Source organism: Colobus angolensis, unplaced genomic scaffold, assembly GCF_000951035.1.
Source record: "Colobus angolensis palliatus isolate OR3802 unplaced genomic scaffold, Cang.pa_1.0 Scaffold6, whole genome shotgun sequence".
Lineage (NCBI taxonomy): Eukaryota > Metazoa > Chordata > Mammalia > Primates > Cercopithecidae > Colobus > Colobus angolensis.
In genome coordinates this window covers 2,745,076-2,759,498 of record NW_012119598.1, presented here as the reverse complement: position 1 = coordinate 2,759,498, position 14,423 = coordinate 2,745,076, and the positions used below count along the sequence as shown (strand labels likewise).

Sequence of the window (14,423 nt, the reverse complement as noted above, 5' to 3'; positions counted from 1 at the left end):
GAATGGGCAAAAGGTAGAAGTATTCCTTTTGAAAACCAGCACAAGAGACAAGGATGCCCTTTCTCACCACACCTATTCAACATAGTATTGGAAGTTCTGGCCAGGGCAATCAGGCAAGAGAAAGAAATAAAGGGTATTCAAATAGAAAGACAGGAAGTCAAATTGTATCTGTTCACAGATGACATGATTGTATAATTAGAAAACCCCATCGTATCAACCAAAAATATCCTTAAGCTGATAAGCAACTCCAGCAGTCTCAGGATGCAAAATCAATGTGCAAAAATCACAAGCATTCCTATACACCAGTAACAGACAGAGAGACAAATTACGAGTGAACTCCTATTCACAATTACTAAAAACAGAATAAAATACCGAGGAATACAACTTACAAGGGATATGAAGGACCTCTTCAAGGAGAACTACAAACCACTGTTCAAAGAAATAAGAAAGGACACTAACGAATGGAAAAATATTCCATGCTCATGGATAGGAAGAATCAATATCATGAAAATGGCCATACTGCCCAAAGTAATTTATAGATTCAGTGCTATACCCATCATACCATTGACTTTCTTCACAGAATCGGAAAAAACTACCTTAAATTTCATATGAAACCAAAAAAGAACCTGCATAGCCAAGACAATCCTAAGGATAAAGAACAAAGCTGGAGGCATAACCCTATCTGACTTCAAACTATACTACAAGGCCACAGTAACCAAAACAGCATGGTACTGGTACCAAAACAGATATATAGACCAATGGAACAGAACAGAAGCCTCAGAATAATACCACACATCTACAACCATGTGATCTTTGACAAAACAGACAAAAACAAGCAATGGGGAAAGGATTCTCTATTTAATAAATGGTGCTGGGAAAAGCGTACAGATTTTTTAAGAGTATGCCTCTCTTTCTTCCCATCTATTGTGCTATTGTTATCATGTTTAACTTTATATCACATAAATACGCAATACATTATTAATTTTGTTTTAGATATCCATCTTTGATTGCAATTTAAAATTAAAATATTTTTCATTTGTACAACAAACCCCCTTGACACAGTTTACCTAAGTAACGATCCTGCACTTGTACCTGTGAACTTATAATAGAAGTTTAAAAAAAGTTTTATATTTACCATCACTTTATTGCATTTCCAGCACTCTTTACTTCTCTATAAAAGTCCAAATTTCTATCTAGTATATATTTTTTCCTTTCAAGGGAATTTTTTTAAAACATTCCTTATACAGTAAATTCTTTCAGTTTTGTTTGTCTAAGAAAGGCTTTATCTTACTTTCATTTTGAATATATTTTCACAGACTTTTTGGATGTCCTGTAACCCCAACTTACCGGTGGATTCAAGGAAAGTTATATTTATCTATCTGCCTTATCCTTGTTAGTGTAAGAATAATGTTCTTTCCAGCTTTCTACATCCTAGATAGAAATGGAATTAACATACTTTTTAGTTATTATCTTTTGAGTCTGGGTTTGTGATAGCCTTCATGGATGTACTGAGGAAGTAAAATACATATTTTCAAATTTGAAATAGCTTGCCATAAAATTGGAAGAGAAACTGGCTTACCTAAAGCAATAGTTCTAATATATAGTAGGTAGCTTAGTACTACTTTATGGAAATGAAAACCATGCTAGGAATTCATAAGAGATGATTGTTGATCAATATTGACATAGTCAGGAAAGGTTGCATTAAGATGGACCTCAGCCTGTAATCCCAGCACTTTCGGAGGCCGAGGCAGGTGGATTACCTGAGGTCAGGAGTTCAAGACCAGCCTGGCCAACATAGTTAAACCCTGTCTCTACTGAAAATACAAAAAAATTAGCTGGACATGGTGGCTGGTGCCTGTAATTTCAGCCACTCAGAAGGCTGAGGCAGGAAAATCACTTGAACACAGGAGGCGGAGGTTGCAGTGATCAGAGATTGCACCATTGCACTCCAGTCTAGGCAACAAGAGTGAGACACAGTCTCAGAAAAAAAAAAAAAAGTAGACCACAAAGGGTAGGTAGGATTTAGAGTAGGGCAAGACAGAATGGGGATCATTCGAGGACAAAAATCATTTAAGTTAGGAAAACCATTATTTGAAGAAAGAAACCATAATTTGAAAGGAACTTCAGATAGACCTCTAAACACATTTTAATTTTTCTTGGGCTTTTTGGCTTGCATTTTTCCCCCATTTGGAGAGCTCTATATTTCTATAATGGAGGGTTTACCATGTTCATCTCAAAAGAATGAAAGAATATACAGTGTGTAGGTATCAACTTCCCAATTTACACAGCTGTTCCTTGTTTGCCACTCTTGTACTGTTCCTCATCAAACTTTACATTTAGTTCTTTGAGATGAAGTAGATAAGAGCATCAGACTTCTGTAGGTGGTGTTACTGGCAGATTCATGTCTCCTCAATAGGACATTTTACCCTGCAATGATTCTCCTGCATTGTTTTATTGCTCCTGGACAATTTATAGCTGCAAGCTCTAATTTATCTGCAAGCTTAGAGTTGAGTCCAAGCACCTCAAACCAGAAACAATCTGGTGATCAAGTTGGCTATAGGCTGATTTCATGCAATGGGCAAGTTTTTAAATGACTGATGTTTACTCTTGGCAATTACGGAATTGAGAAAGATACAAATAGAGCTAAAGTGCTAGGCTGACAAACAATTTTAGATCCCTAATGGCCAAATGCATCAAAGACTTCTAAAAGGCAAGCCAAAGGTAAGGGAGATATATCACTTTAAAAACGTTCTTATTTCTAATTGTTGATGAGAATTTGCCATCTTTCTTGGAAGGAAAACTGGAACAACTTCCTTCGTTATAGAAACCTACTCAAGGAGCAAAGGGCAGACCATATATGCTGTGATGGGCATTCAGTTCCATTTAGTACTGTGTGTGTGTGTGTGTGTGAAAGAGAGAGAGAGATGGCAAGTGAAGTATAATTTCAGTCGAAAGTCAGAGAATCTTTTTCTTCTTTCATACCCTTAGGACCATAGTGACAATCTTCTTAGAGTTGCAGGGACAATGGCACATGAAATGGGCCACAACTTTGGAATGTTTCATGACAACTATTCTTGCAAGTGTCCTTCTACAATATGTGGGATGGACAAAGCACTGAGGTGAGGCTCATCTGGGCTCTGGGGACATGCTATGTAGCCCTGGTTTTGATCCACCATGGGCTGTACTACCTTAGGTCATCTTCAACAACGTGTTCAAGTTTTTGAGTCATTAAATAAATGTGCATTTGTGCCCAGCCACCTCATCTATATGTAATATTTTTTACTAACTCAGACATAATTTAAACATATTGTCTCTTTGCTGTTGGGGCAATTCATCATTTTATCCTCATCTATACAAGACCTGGCTTCAGAAAAATCATTAGCACTTATCAGATTTTCCATGAATTCAGAATAGATGGTGGTCAGAAAAGAGTTCTAGAATAAAACTCTAATTAAAGAAGAAACTGCTCATAGGACAATGAGGACAGTCTATGAAAAGACATCACACATTCCTACCCTGAATTAGGCAAAATTTTTAGGCAATCTTATCTTTTAAAATCTCACAATCTTTTTTATATATTCATGTCCTCTTTTCTATACATACAACTCACTCTATAAACTCTATTTCCTCTTTTCTATTTTCATTTCCTCCCTCAGCCCACTCAAGCTAGGGTCATTCTCCAAAGCCCCTGCACGAAACAGCATATGGCTGCATGCCAGTTACAGAGCTTATGTTACCTCTCCCCTCTATTACAGCAGTTTTAAACCTCATCTTTATCTGTATAATGAAGAGATCCTATCAGTAGGAATTCCTCTAAAGGAAAGTGAATTCTGAGACATGTAAATACATATTTTGGTACCTTTAGGTCTTTACAACACCCAAATGATCTAAGATTATCTGGAGAAGTCAGAGACGTATTTGTTTTATTAAAAGTGGCCTGGATGCTACACTTTGAAATATGACTATATTTTCTCATGAAATTGGAGGTGTTTGTGTCCACCCAGGTAGGTTAATTCAGGCATGCAAATGAGCTCACGAGCTGGCAGTTGGTCACTGGATTGGATTTTATCTTTTGGGGCAGGCTGTGGGTGTAACTGTGCCTAATGTCAGATACTGCTTCCCACATTTTAAGCATGATTATATTCCAGTTTTTCTTTCCTTATCTTCACAGCTTCTATATACCCACAGACTTCAGTTCCTGCAGCCGTGTCAGCTATGACAAGTTTTTTGAAGATAAATTATCAAATTGCCTCTTTAATGCTCCAATGCCTACAGATATCATATCCACTCCAATTTGTGGGAACCAGATGGTGGAAATGGGAGAGGACTGTGACTGTGGGACATCTGAGGTACGGCCCATCACTTTCTAAAAGGATATAGTTGTTTTCCAGTTGCTAAGAAGATAAATTCTAAAATAATGTGTAGCCCACTATAACATTGTAGGTTTTTTGGGTAGTTTTGGGTATGTCCATTTGTAGGTATTTTCCAGGAAAATCTTTCTGACAACGAACCCTGAACTGCTGAACAGACCTTGCTATTTTCTCTCCCAGGGTTCTATCCTCATTCCTTTTTTAAGGACTATTTACTAACTTGGGCTTTGTGTCCTCCTTCCTCCCTTTCTAAATGATATACTTGAAGTTCCCTACGTGACTATGACTTACCCGGTATTACTTTAGACAGAGCACTATGAGTGTTCAGGGTACAAAGAGCTTGCTGGTTCAAGGTCACTGGGCTGGCAAATGGAGGAGCCAATAACTGATATCAAATGTATCTGTTTCCAGCTCTGAAATGCAAGACCACCCAGCACAGGGATCTGGTGCATCCTTGACTGCTTTGGGACTCAGGAGTTATTACCATCAGAAGTTCTGTGCTGACCCTCTTCACAGGGCAGCTGGGATTTTGAATGGGACCTCTGCTTCCAAGTTATTAGTGCTTAATATAAGTAATGCATCAAGCCTTCAGAGTATTGGCTTTCAGTAACTTTGAAATATAATATTTAATTACGTATTTATTCAATCTATGAGAAAAAGTAGTCTGTCCTGGTTGATGACTATATTTGAACTAAGGGCCAGAGTTTTAACCCTAAAATGTTGTAACTCTAAAACTCTCAGTCTTCTATGGGAATCTAGACAGCTGCAGGGAACAGTTTTGAGGTAGGAGTTTCTCCAGTACCTTTTGCAGGTAGGATTCTGACACAAAGCAGAGAGACTAAGACAAAGTATTTGCATCAAGCACAGTTGAATTAAATATTAAAGTTTGATAAAGAGCTGTATCTTTAGCTTTTCAGTAGATATCCTAGCAATTGGATCTACTGTTAGATATGTACATAACTGATGAGTTGAAGGAATTATATTCTATAATTAGACAAATCTTATTTTAAGAACTGTGTTTTTTCTTCATATTTTACCAAAAAGAATAGATCTTTCCTTAGTATTATTGGAGACTGAGGAAACTAGTTAATAGAAAAATGACATAAGTGGAATTCAGATAAACCACAAGCCATCAGTTGCTCCAAAATTTCAGGGTTTCTAATTTTTTTATCTTTATTTTTGAAAAAGTCATATTTAGACTCCACGAAAGTAACATATGCCTGATGACTGTATTATGTTACAAATTGTGCTGAACTGGGACCAAAAAGTAATGTTGCATTTACATTTGTTTCTCATATTTCTTAGGAATGTACTAATATTTGCTGTGATGCTAAGACATGTAAAATCAAAGCAGGTTTTCAATGTGCATCAGGAGAATGTTGTGAAAAATGTCAAGTAAGATCATTTTATTCTATTGTAATAATTATTACATTTTTGTACATTAACATCTCAGTGATTATGTTAACCAAAACAAGCAATGCAATATTTTTCTTTATATAAAATGATATATTGACTATTTACGAAGCACTTACTCAGTGTTCTACATACATGGCTTATTGAATCTTCCAATGATCCTTCACAGTACATATTATTTCATTTTGTTTTTGAGAATAAAATGCAGAGTAGAAAATTACCAAAATAATACGGCCACTATTTGTTACAGCCTGGATAAACCTGAGAACATTATGCTAAGTGAAATAAGCCAGCATAAAAAGACAAACACTGCATACTGATCTCACTTATATGTGGAATCCAAAAATATTGAATACATGCATAGTAGAACGGTGTTTACCAACGGCAAGGAGGCTCGGGAAATGGGGAGATGATGGTCAAAAGGGACAAAGTTATGGTTTAACATGAGTAAGGTTAAAGACGTAATGTACAACATGACTAGGTACAGGTACAACGTGACCGTATTGTATATTAATAATTTGCTAACAGAGTAGATTTTAAGTGTTCTCACCACACACACACACACACCCACACCTATGTAGGAGACCAATACATCAATTTGTTCAACTGTAGTAATTATTTCTTTCTAAAATTCTTTTTAAATTTTGTGGGCACATAGTAGGTGTACATATGTAGTAAGCATTTCACTATGTATATATATGTTAAAACATCATGTACACCCTAAATATAGACAACAAAAATATGTAAAAAACAAATATGGCCACTGTTGAGCGGGATAACCCCAAGTGTGACCATCACCAAAGCCACAGCTAGTTACTCCTACCTGCTGCTGTTTCTCATGCTTCATGACTTTCTCAGGTCAAATCTCTCACAAAACTGATTGTATCTCCCGTTAACAATGTGTGTGATGGAAGAAGTTTTATTCTGAGTAGTGTGGAGGTGTCCCTATCTTCAATCTTTGAAGCCACTTCAGGGTGAAATTCTTCTAAATAAGACATGTCATGTTCTCTGTGGTGCTTGTCTGAATTGTCCTTCAAGTTTAGTATTTAACTTTCTATTGTTGCATATCCTTTTACATTGTGAGGGTGTGTTTGTTTCCATAGTTAGATTGACTCCTAAGGCCAGAAGACTGATACACTTTCACCTAGCACAGACTTTTATACATTTTAAATGATCTGTAACTGCAGCATGGACGTGTAGATGGCATACCAGGTTATAAGGAATGCTTGGTGTAATTTTGTTTTTAATGTCGGAGAGAGGAAAGAAGTCCAAAAGGAAGTAAATTTGAGAACTTCAGCAGTACTCAAAGAGTGTTTAGTAAATGCTGTTTGTTAGATTATGATACATAATAAAGTATCCAGTTTCTTACTATTTAGAGCAATGATATACATATATGAAACATATGAAAATATAACGTGTGATTCAATAGCCATGTAGATAGCATAATGATATATTAAACTTTTTTGTACAGTCTCACTTGATTTTCACAATGGCCTTGTAAAGTAGATGTTGGATGGGGACAGGGATTTTCAGAGAGATTAAATCCATTTTCTAAAGTTCAGCACTCAGACACGCACAGAGCCAAGATTCAAATTCCTGTCCTCTAAATCTGAATTCAAGGCTCTTTCCAAGCACATGAAAATAGGAGCAACAATTTGTATTGAAGATGTCAGAGGAGACTTGGTGGGAAAGGGGCTTTCAACTGGACTTAAAGTATTTTGGACAAAAGAGATTTAGACATAAAACAAAAACAACAAAGAATTTCCAAATGAGGACACAGAAACAGCAAAGACATAAGAGGAGATACAAGAATGGTTTGTCTAGTATCTGGTAAGGAATGGTCTGGCTGGAGCCATGGGTTGAATTTGGAGGATCTCACATGCTTGCATTGAAATTTGGATTTGATCCCATCACTGGCATTAAGATATTCAAAGTTATTTGATGCAGTAAAAAACCTGCTCCTGTTAGAAAGGAGAAAACAAACAAACAAACATACATACATGCTTTCTCAGTTTTGCAGGAATGGCAGAATGTTTCACTAACATTTCTCTGAGCAAATAAGATTAAGATTTGCAGCATCTGATTACAATTGAGTTAATATATCAAGGGAATATTTGGTTATTTCTCCCTCATGATAAGTCATTCTATGAAAGAAGTGAGTTGAAAGGAACCAGCTGAATTTACAATAAAAGGAATTAAGGATTAGGAAACTCGAGGCCTGGGAAAGTCCGAGTCTGCCGATCTGGTGTTTGTAAACTTATCTCCTTGAATACCAAAGACACACTTCACCAGTACATCTCTGAAGTTGCAGATTTAAATCTCCTTGGAGTTCCTGATAGAGATGCATTCAACCAAGGGAGAAATGACTCCCTTCCTTATATCTAAGTTGTTGCCTGTTTTTTTTTTTCCCTGTATTTTTCTACATTATGTTTCTTTGGTGTTTTTGGTACAAATTCAGAAATATTGATTACTTAAAATCTTAGGGCATTAATCAATATTAATAGAAGTGATATAGCAGATGATGGCTTTAATTTATAATGACAATGTAAGCTTCAGCGAAATGACACCACAAACTACTATGCCCAAAAAGTCCAAATGGAAAAATCTTTGTGTTAATTTGAGGTATCAGGGTAAAGCAGGTAGGGAAAACAAAAAGCCTTCTATTTTTGTTTTTCTACAGTTTAAAAAGGCTGGGATGGTGTGCAGACCAGCAAAAGATGAGTGTGACCTGCCTGAAATGTGTGACGGTAAATCTGGTAATTGTCCTGATGATAGATTCCGTGTCAATGGCTTCCCTTGCCATCACGGGAAGGGCTACTGCTTGATGGGGGCGTGCCCCACACTGCAGGAGCAGTGCACTGAGCTGTGGGGACCAGGTAGGAAGAAAAATCTTTTTTTTTGCATGTGCGAAGGAAAACAAATTTCAAATGACAGTGTTTAACCATGGCCAAAGGACCATTCTTAGAAACTTCGAACTCAAAATCATGGAAAGGTTTTAAGATTTGAGGTTGGTTTTAGGGTTGCTAGATTTAGTAAATAAAAATAAGGATGGACCAGTTAAATTTTAACTTCAAATTAACAACCAAGCTTTTTGTCTTAGCATCAGTTTATCCCATGGAATATTTCAGGTGTGCTCCTACTAAAATAAATTATTTGTGTATCTGAAATTCAAATTAAACTGGGTGTCTTTTTTTTTTTAAATCTGGCAACCCTAAGATCATGAACCCTTGGAAATCTGTGTGTGTGTGTGCACGCGTGCGCGCGCAGGTGTGGCAGAAGCACTGGGGGATGGGACAGAAATAAGGAAAGGTGGAAAAAGGAAAAGAAGAACTCTGGAAATGCAGAAAGGCAATACAGAAAAGTGAAAGTTCTTAAATGGTCACTTTGTCCATAACACCAAAAGTTTAGAGACCATATTCTCTAATTTCACCAAGAAGAAAACTTGGAAAAATAAAAGATTAGAGAGATATCTGAAAATTTAAACAGCAATTTATATAGTATTAAATAACTTTATTAGAAAGGCAATTTTAGATCACATAAGTGATCTAGCTTATATGTGAAATCTAAAAAAGTTGAACGCATAGAAGTAGAAAGTAGAAGGCTGGTTTCCAGGGGGTGACAGGGACGAGGTGGGGAGATGTTGGTCAGAGGATATAAAATTTAAGTTGAAAACAGAAAGTTTTTAAAAACCAGTTATTTGGCCGGGCGCGGTGGCTCAAGCCTGTAATCCCAGCACTTTGGGAGGCCGAGACGGGCGGATCATGAGGTCAGGAGATCGAGACCATCCTGGCTAACACGGTGAAACCCCGTCTCTACTAAAAATACAAAAAAAACTAGCCGGGCGAGGTGGCGGGCGCCTGTAGTCCCAGCTACTCGGGAGGCTGAGGCAGGAGAATGGCCTAAACCCGGGAGGCGGAGCTTGCAGTGAGCTGAGATCCGGCCACGGCACTCCAGTCCCGGCGACAGAGCGAGACTCCGCCTCAAAAAAAAAAAAAAAAAAAAAAAACCAGTTATTTGAACTTTCTGGATATGATGTGTATTGTGTACATGTATTTAATTGCCATACCCCCTTCCTAATACAGTTTCAGATTCCTACTTAAATGACTGAAACAGTATGTATCAAAATAGAGAAAATCTACATATTCCTAAAATTATTTGAAAGGGGTCATTGCATACCAGAAACTTTTCGTAATTCTTGAAAATACAGCTAAAACAAGATTCAGAAAATCAACAAAAATTCCTAACTTACAATGCACTGTGAAAACAAGAAACCTGGGAAATAAATAGACAAGACCCTAGAAAAACCTCCCTGTAAATTTCTGTCTTTGGCTACAGTGGGTTGAGACACAATTTGAGGAGCAAAGCTCAATGCCGTTAGTACGTCAGCAAGCTCGCTGGTGTCCTGGAACCAGGCCTCAGCAATCCTGTCTCCAGTTCATGGATGTGCAAGGTTAAAAAAGGTGGAAACAAAATTGACTGTTGGTTAAGAGGCTCATGTTTCCTTGGCTAACTTCAGTATATGGCAAAAACCAGGAGAAAAAATCTTTAGCACAGAGGTGAAGTTCTGAGCTTCGCCTTTATTATCTTGTAGTAAATATTAACTGCAAACAATATTAACTGTTACCCTCCTTTTTCGGACTTTACGATTAGTCTCCTCAGCAAATCTGTAAACTTCCTGGAACAGGGACATTGTCTACATTGTTCACAGTTGTATTCCCAGGGCCTCCCAGCACAGTACCTGGCTTTAGTAAAAAGCTCAAAATTGTCTATTGAATTAACATTGAATGTATTTATCTGATCATGAAATGGAGTAGACCTCTTAAGTCATACTTTTAAATACAGCCATTACAAAAGGCCAGAGAAGACAATTTGCCTAAATAAAATTCCAAATTTTGTAATTCACAGAGGACTACCCATTTATTTTAAATTAATCTGGGAAGTTTGAAAAGTCTTGCAACTTTGTAAGTAATTTAAAAGTCATTCTTTTTGGCATCAAATCATTCCCACAAATCAACTGTAGTTCCAAGTATTGAAAATGTGGCTAAGGCATGAGCAGACAATTCATCATGAAGAAGAAATACAAATGTCCCATAAAATTAAAACCATTTTAACTCATTAGCAATATACAAAACCTAAATGAAAACAAGTTAATCTTCTACATTTGCTAATTGGCGAAAGTTTGCTACAGATGTTAATGTTCAGTGTCGGTGAGAACATAACCAAACAACTCCCCTCCCACACTGCTGGTAAATGTACGAATTAGCATCATTTTTACCGAGAGAAAAATGCATGCACAACATCTAAAAATAATTGTTTTTTACTCTTTCTCCTAGCAATTGCACTCAAATATTTACGACTATTTTTCAGCCAGCATTTTAAATGATAGTAATGGAAAAACATCTCAAAATCCAAAATATACGGATTAAATCAAGTGTATAATTTCAATACAATTCTTGCAGCTGTGATGCTTTAGAAAATTTAATGCCTGGGGAAAGGACAGCTATATTGTTAATTGGCAAGAAGTTATAAAACAGCATGATGCCAGATATACGAATGATACATTCTACAGTATTAGCAGCGATAACTTTGAAATCTCAGATTAGGAATTTAATGCTTTTCCCTGATTATTCATAACTAATGATTCTTCTGTGTAGATATTGTATAAATATCTACACTGTAGATATTAAAATGAATACATCTTACTAAGATACAAATAATAAAAAAGGTAACAAAACTCATTTTATCTTGCATACTGAAACATGAAATTCATTTAAAATGTTTTGAGTTTACAAGTCATCATAGTAGATTTAAAAGTATTTCTTAAAAACAATTCAGTATCTTCATAGGTGTCTGCTTATTTTAACTTAGTTTGCTGTTTGTCAAAGGCTACACTCAGAATTTCCAAACGTTTAAGACAGAATTACTTATTGTTATTGAAGAGGGGACACCTCAGCACCAAGAAGGAACATAGGTCTCTGTGACTTGACATGATTCTGTTTCCTTATTAATAAATTGAGAATAGCAATAAGCATGGCTAGTATTTGTCAACCATGTACTGCTGATCAGGCCCTGTTCTCAGTGACTCACCTGTATTAAGTGATTTAATCTTCAAAACACCTCTGAGGTAGGTACTGTTATATGTAATGTGTATATATACATTTTATATATGTGTAAATATATTAAATGTATATATTCACATATAAATTCTATACCATTTTACAGATGAGAAAACTCAGGAGTTAAGACATTTGCCCATGTTCATGCAATTACTCAGTCTTGCTTAAAGCCTGAGCTCTTAACTAATGTGTTTTGTCTGATAGAGATCTGAGGAAGATTACTTGAGACATGAAATATGTGATGCCTATTTTTGTACCTGGCACCTAGTAGGAGTTTGTTGTGGAGTAACAGATTACTTAAAAGATTCGTAATTCCAGCCAGCTCATTTGATACCAAATTACTACACCCATGTTTCTAGGAGTGGTCAATGGAATTATGCTAAAATAGTATTTTTTTCTTGCTTGTTTTATATTTTATAAATCCCTTGCCAGCACTGAATTTTAAAAATCTTTTTTCTTTTCAAATATCTCTTGAACCTCAAAAATCGATTTTCTTTTCCCTACTGACTGATCCTGGTCCCAGGAACTGAGGTTGCAGATCAGTCATGTTACAACAGGAATGAAGGTGGGTCAAAGTACGGGTACTGTCGCAGAGTGGACGACACACTCATTCCCTGCAAAGCAAAGTAAGTGGCCTTGTCTGAACCTTCCTGCTTCACAGACTAGAGCAATGGTGCACTTCCAGCTGCACATTCTAATTTATTCCAGTTAAAGGGAAAACGCATTTGGCCATCAATTGTTTGACATTTATTGAGTAACTACTATGTGCCATGATGTGGGCTAGGTACTGAGTCTGAAAAGACAAATAAGAAATGGCTTCTTTCTTCAAGTATCTCATGGTGGGTGCTTCAGATCACACCACACACAGTCATTGTTGGGTAGAATGAACGGTTGATGATGGAACAGGCAACAATGAATGGGTCTGGTTAGAAATTTGTCCGGGGATTTCCCCGTATAAATCAGATGCTTTCTCAATCTCATGTTTTTCCTTGTAAGATTCAGAGTAGAAATATTTATCTCCCCAGAGGAATAACAGATGCAGTGCTTGAACAGTTTTAAATTTTCAGTAGAAATACATAAAGAAAAAATACAATAAGAAAATACTTTCTTATTGACAATTCATGTGAAGAGTTTGTTAGTTTTAGTACTGATTATCTGGGAAAACACTATAGAACAGCACACCGGATGAACTTGAGATTTTTCTATGGCTTATTTTTAATTCTGCATTTTTAAGGTGGCTTTTAAAATTCAGTTATAGTAAACTCTTTGTACCTGCTCCAAATTTTACACATGCAGAGTAATTTATAACAAGAGATTGCACAAGATCAACATTTCCCAAAATTTGTCTATTGGACACGAATTCGCTGAATGACAGATATTACCAAACTATGCTTTGTATATCGAGTTATCTCTTGGGAGAATCTGTTCCTAAAGAACAATCATTTTCTGTGGTCTTGTGGTCTCTTTTTTATAGGAAATCAGGGCAGATTCAAAAGAGGAAATTATGTAAAAGGCAGTATGTGAGGGCCAGAGGAAGAGCAATTGTAGGTGGTGAATGGGAAGAGAGTGGGCCTCGCCATCTTTCCTCTGCACACACATATAACTCTTTGCGTGAGCATTAGTTTCTGCAGCTAGTGGCTCAGGCAGCTCCTTCACCCCACAAACTGCCCTCCTAGTCACTTCACAGTAGTCATTGGCTGTAGTGAAGAGTTAGCCTGAAATTCCCTGTGCCCTAAAGCCATCCTTTATGGCTTTACCTAAATGATTCAAGAAAAACACACTGTTGCATTTAGAGAGAATATATGCCTTTCTCCACTCCTCAAACGTGTTTTCTACAGCCAAGCGATGTCAAAAAATCTGATGCCATCACTTTCGGGATACTTTTTCACAGCCCTCTTCTGAATTTTGCATAAAGCAGTTGACTTCAGTATTATTGTCTTTTAGTCCTGTTGGCAGTAAATGAATGGCTTGATTGAATGTTGAGCAGTTTAATCTGCACCTTCAGGGATAGTTCTTTTAGTAACTCCACTTGATGCCTTGCAGTGTCGAGGGAGGCTCAGCTTTGTTCTGACAGAATTATAGTGGAGACCTGGGCTTTCTTTTGGTGGAATTATTCTGCAGCCAGTTGTACAAATAAATAAGTAACCTATCTGAAACAAGATAGAAATTGATGTCTCAGATGCCTCCTTGATGTTAGGAATCCATGTTTTCTCTCTAGCTCCATCATTCACATGACCTTCATTTCCAGGTGTTTCTCTAGGCCTATGATGGCTTTTCCAGCCATCATACTCCAGTCAGCAAAAATGAGAAAATGCTGAGAAACAGAAGATGATTCCTCATTTAAGGCCACCTTCTAGAATTTGTGCTTAAGATTGTTTTTTTCTCATGAGCCAGCACTTAGGCAACTGGCAAAAATTAGGTGTACAGGGATCTGGGTAATGCTGTTTATTTGAGCAATAATGTATTGTGCTAAGTTCAGGGATCCTGTTACTGAGAAATAAGGGAAAATGAGTATAAAGTACAA

General features: G+C 36.8%; 1 protein-coding gene across 1 annotated transcript in view; it reads left to right on the top strand.

The window, feature by feature from the left end:
* The window catches only part of ADAM28 (ADAM metallopeptidase domain 28), a 62,021-nt gene that overhangs the window by 33,883 nt on the left and 13,715 nt on the right, over nt 1–14,423 (top strand). The window contains exons 9-14 of the mRNA XM_011962894.1: nt 2,476–2,549; nt 2,989–3,119; nt 4,172–4,349; nt 5,676–5,765; nt 8,464–8,659; nt 12,423–12,525. Coding sequence (XP_011818284.1) covers nt 2,476–2,549; nt 2,989–3,119; nt 4,172–4,349; nt 5,676–5,765; nt 8,464–8,659; nt 12,423–12,525 — 772 coding nt within the window. The remainder of the gene's footprint in view (nt 1–2,475; nt 2,550–2,988; nt 3,120–4,171; nt 4,350–5,675; nt 5,766–8,463; nt 8,660–12,422; nt 12,526–14,423) is intronic.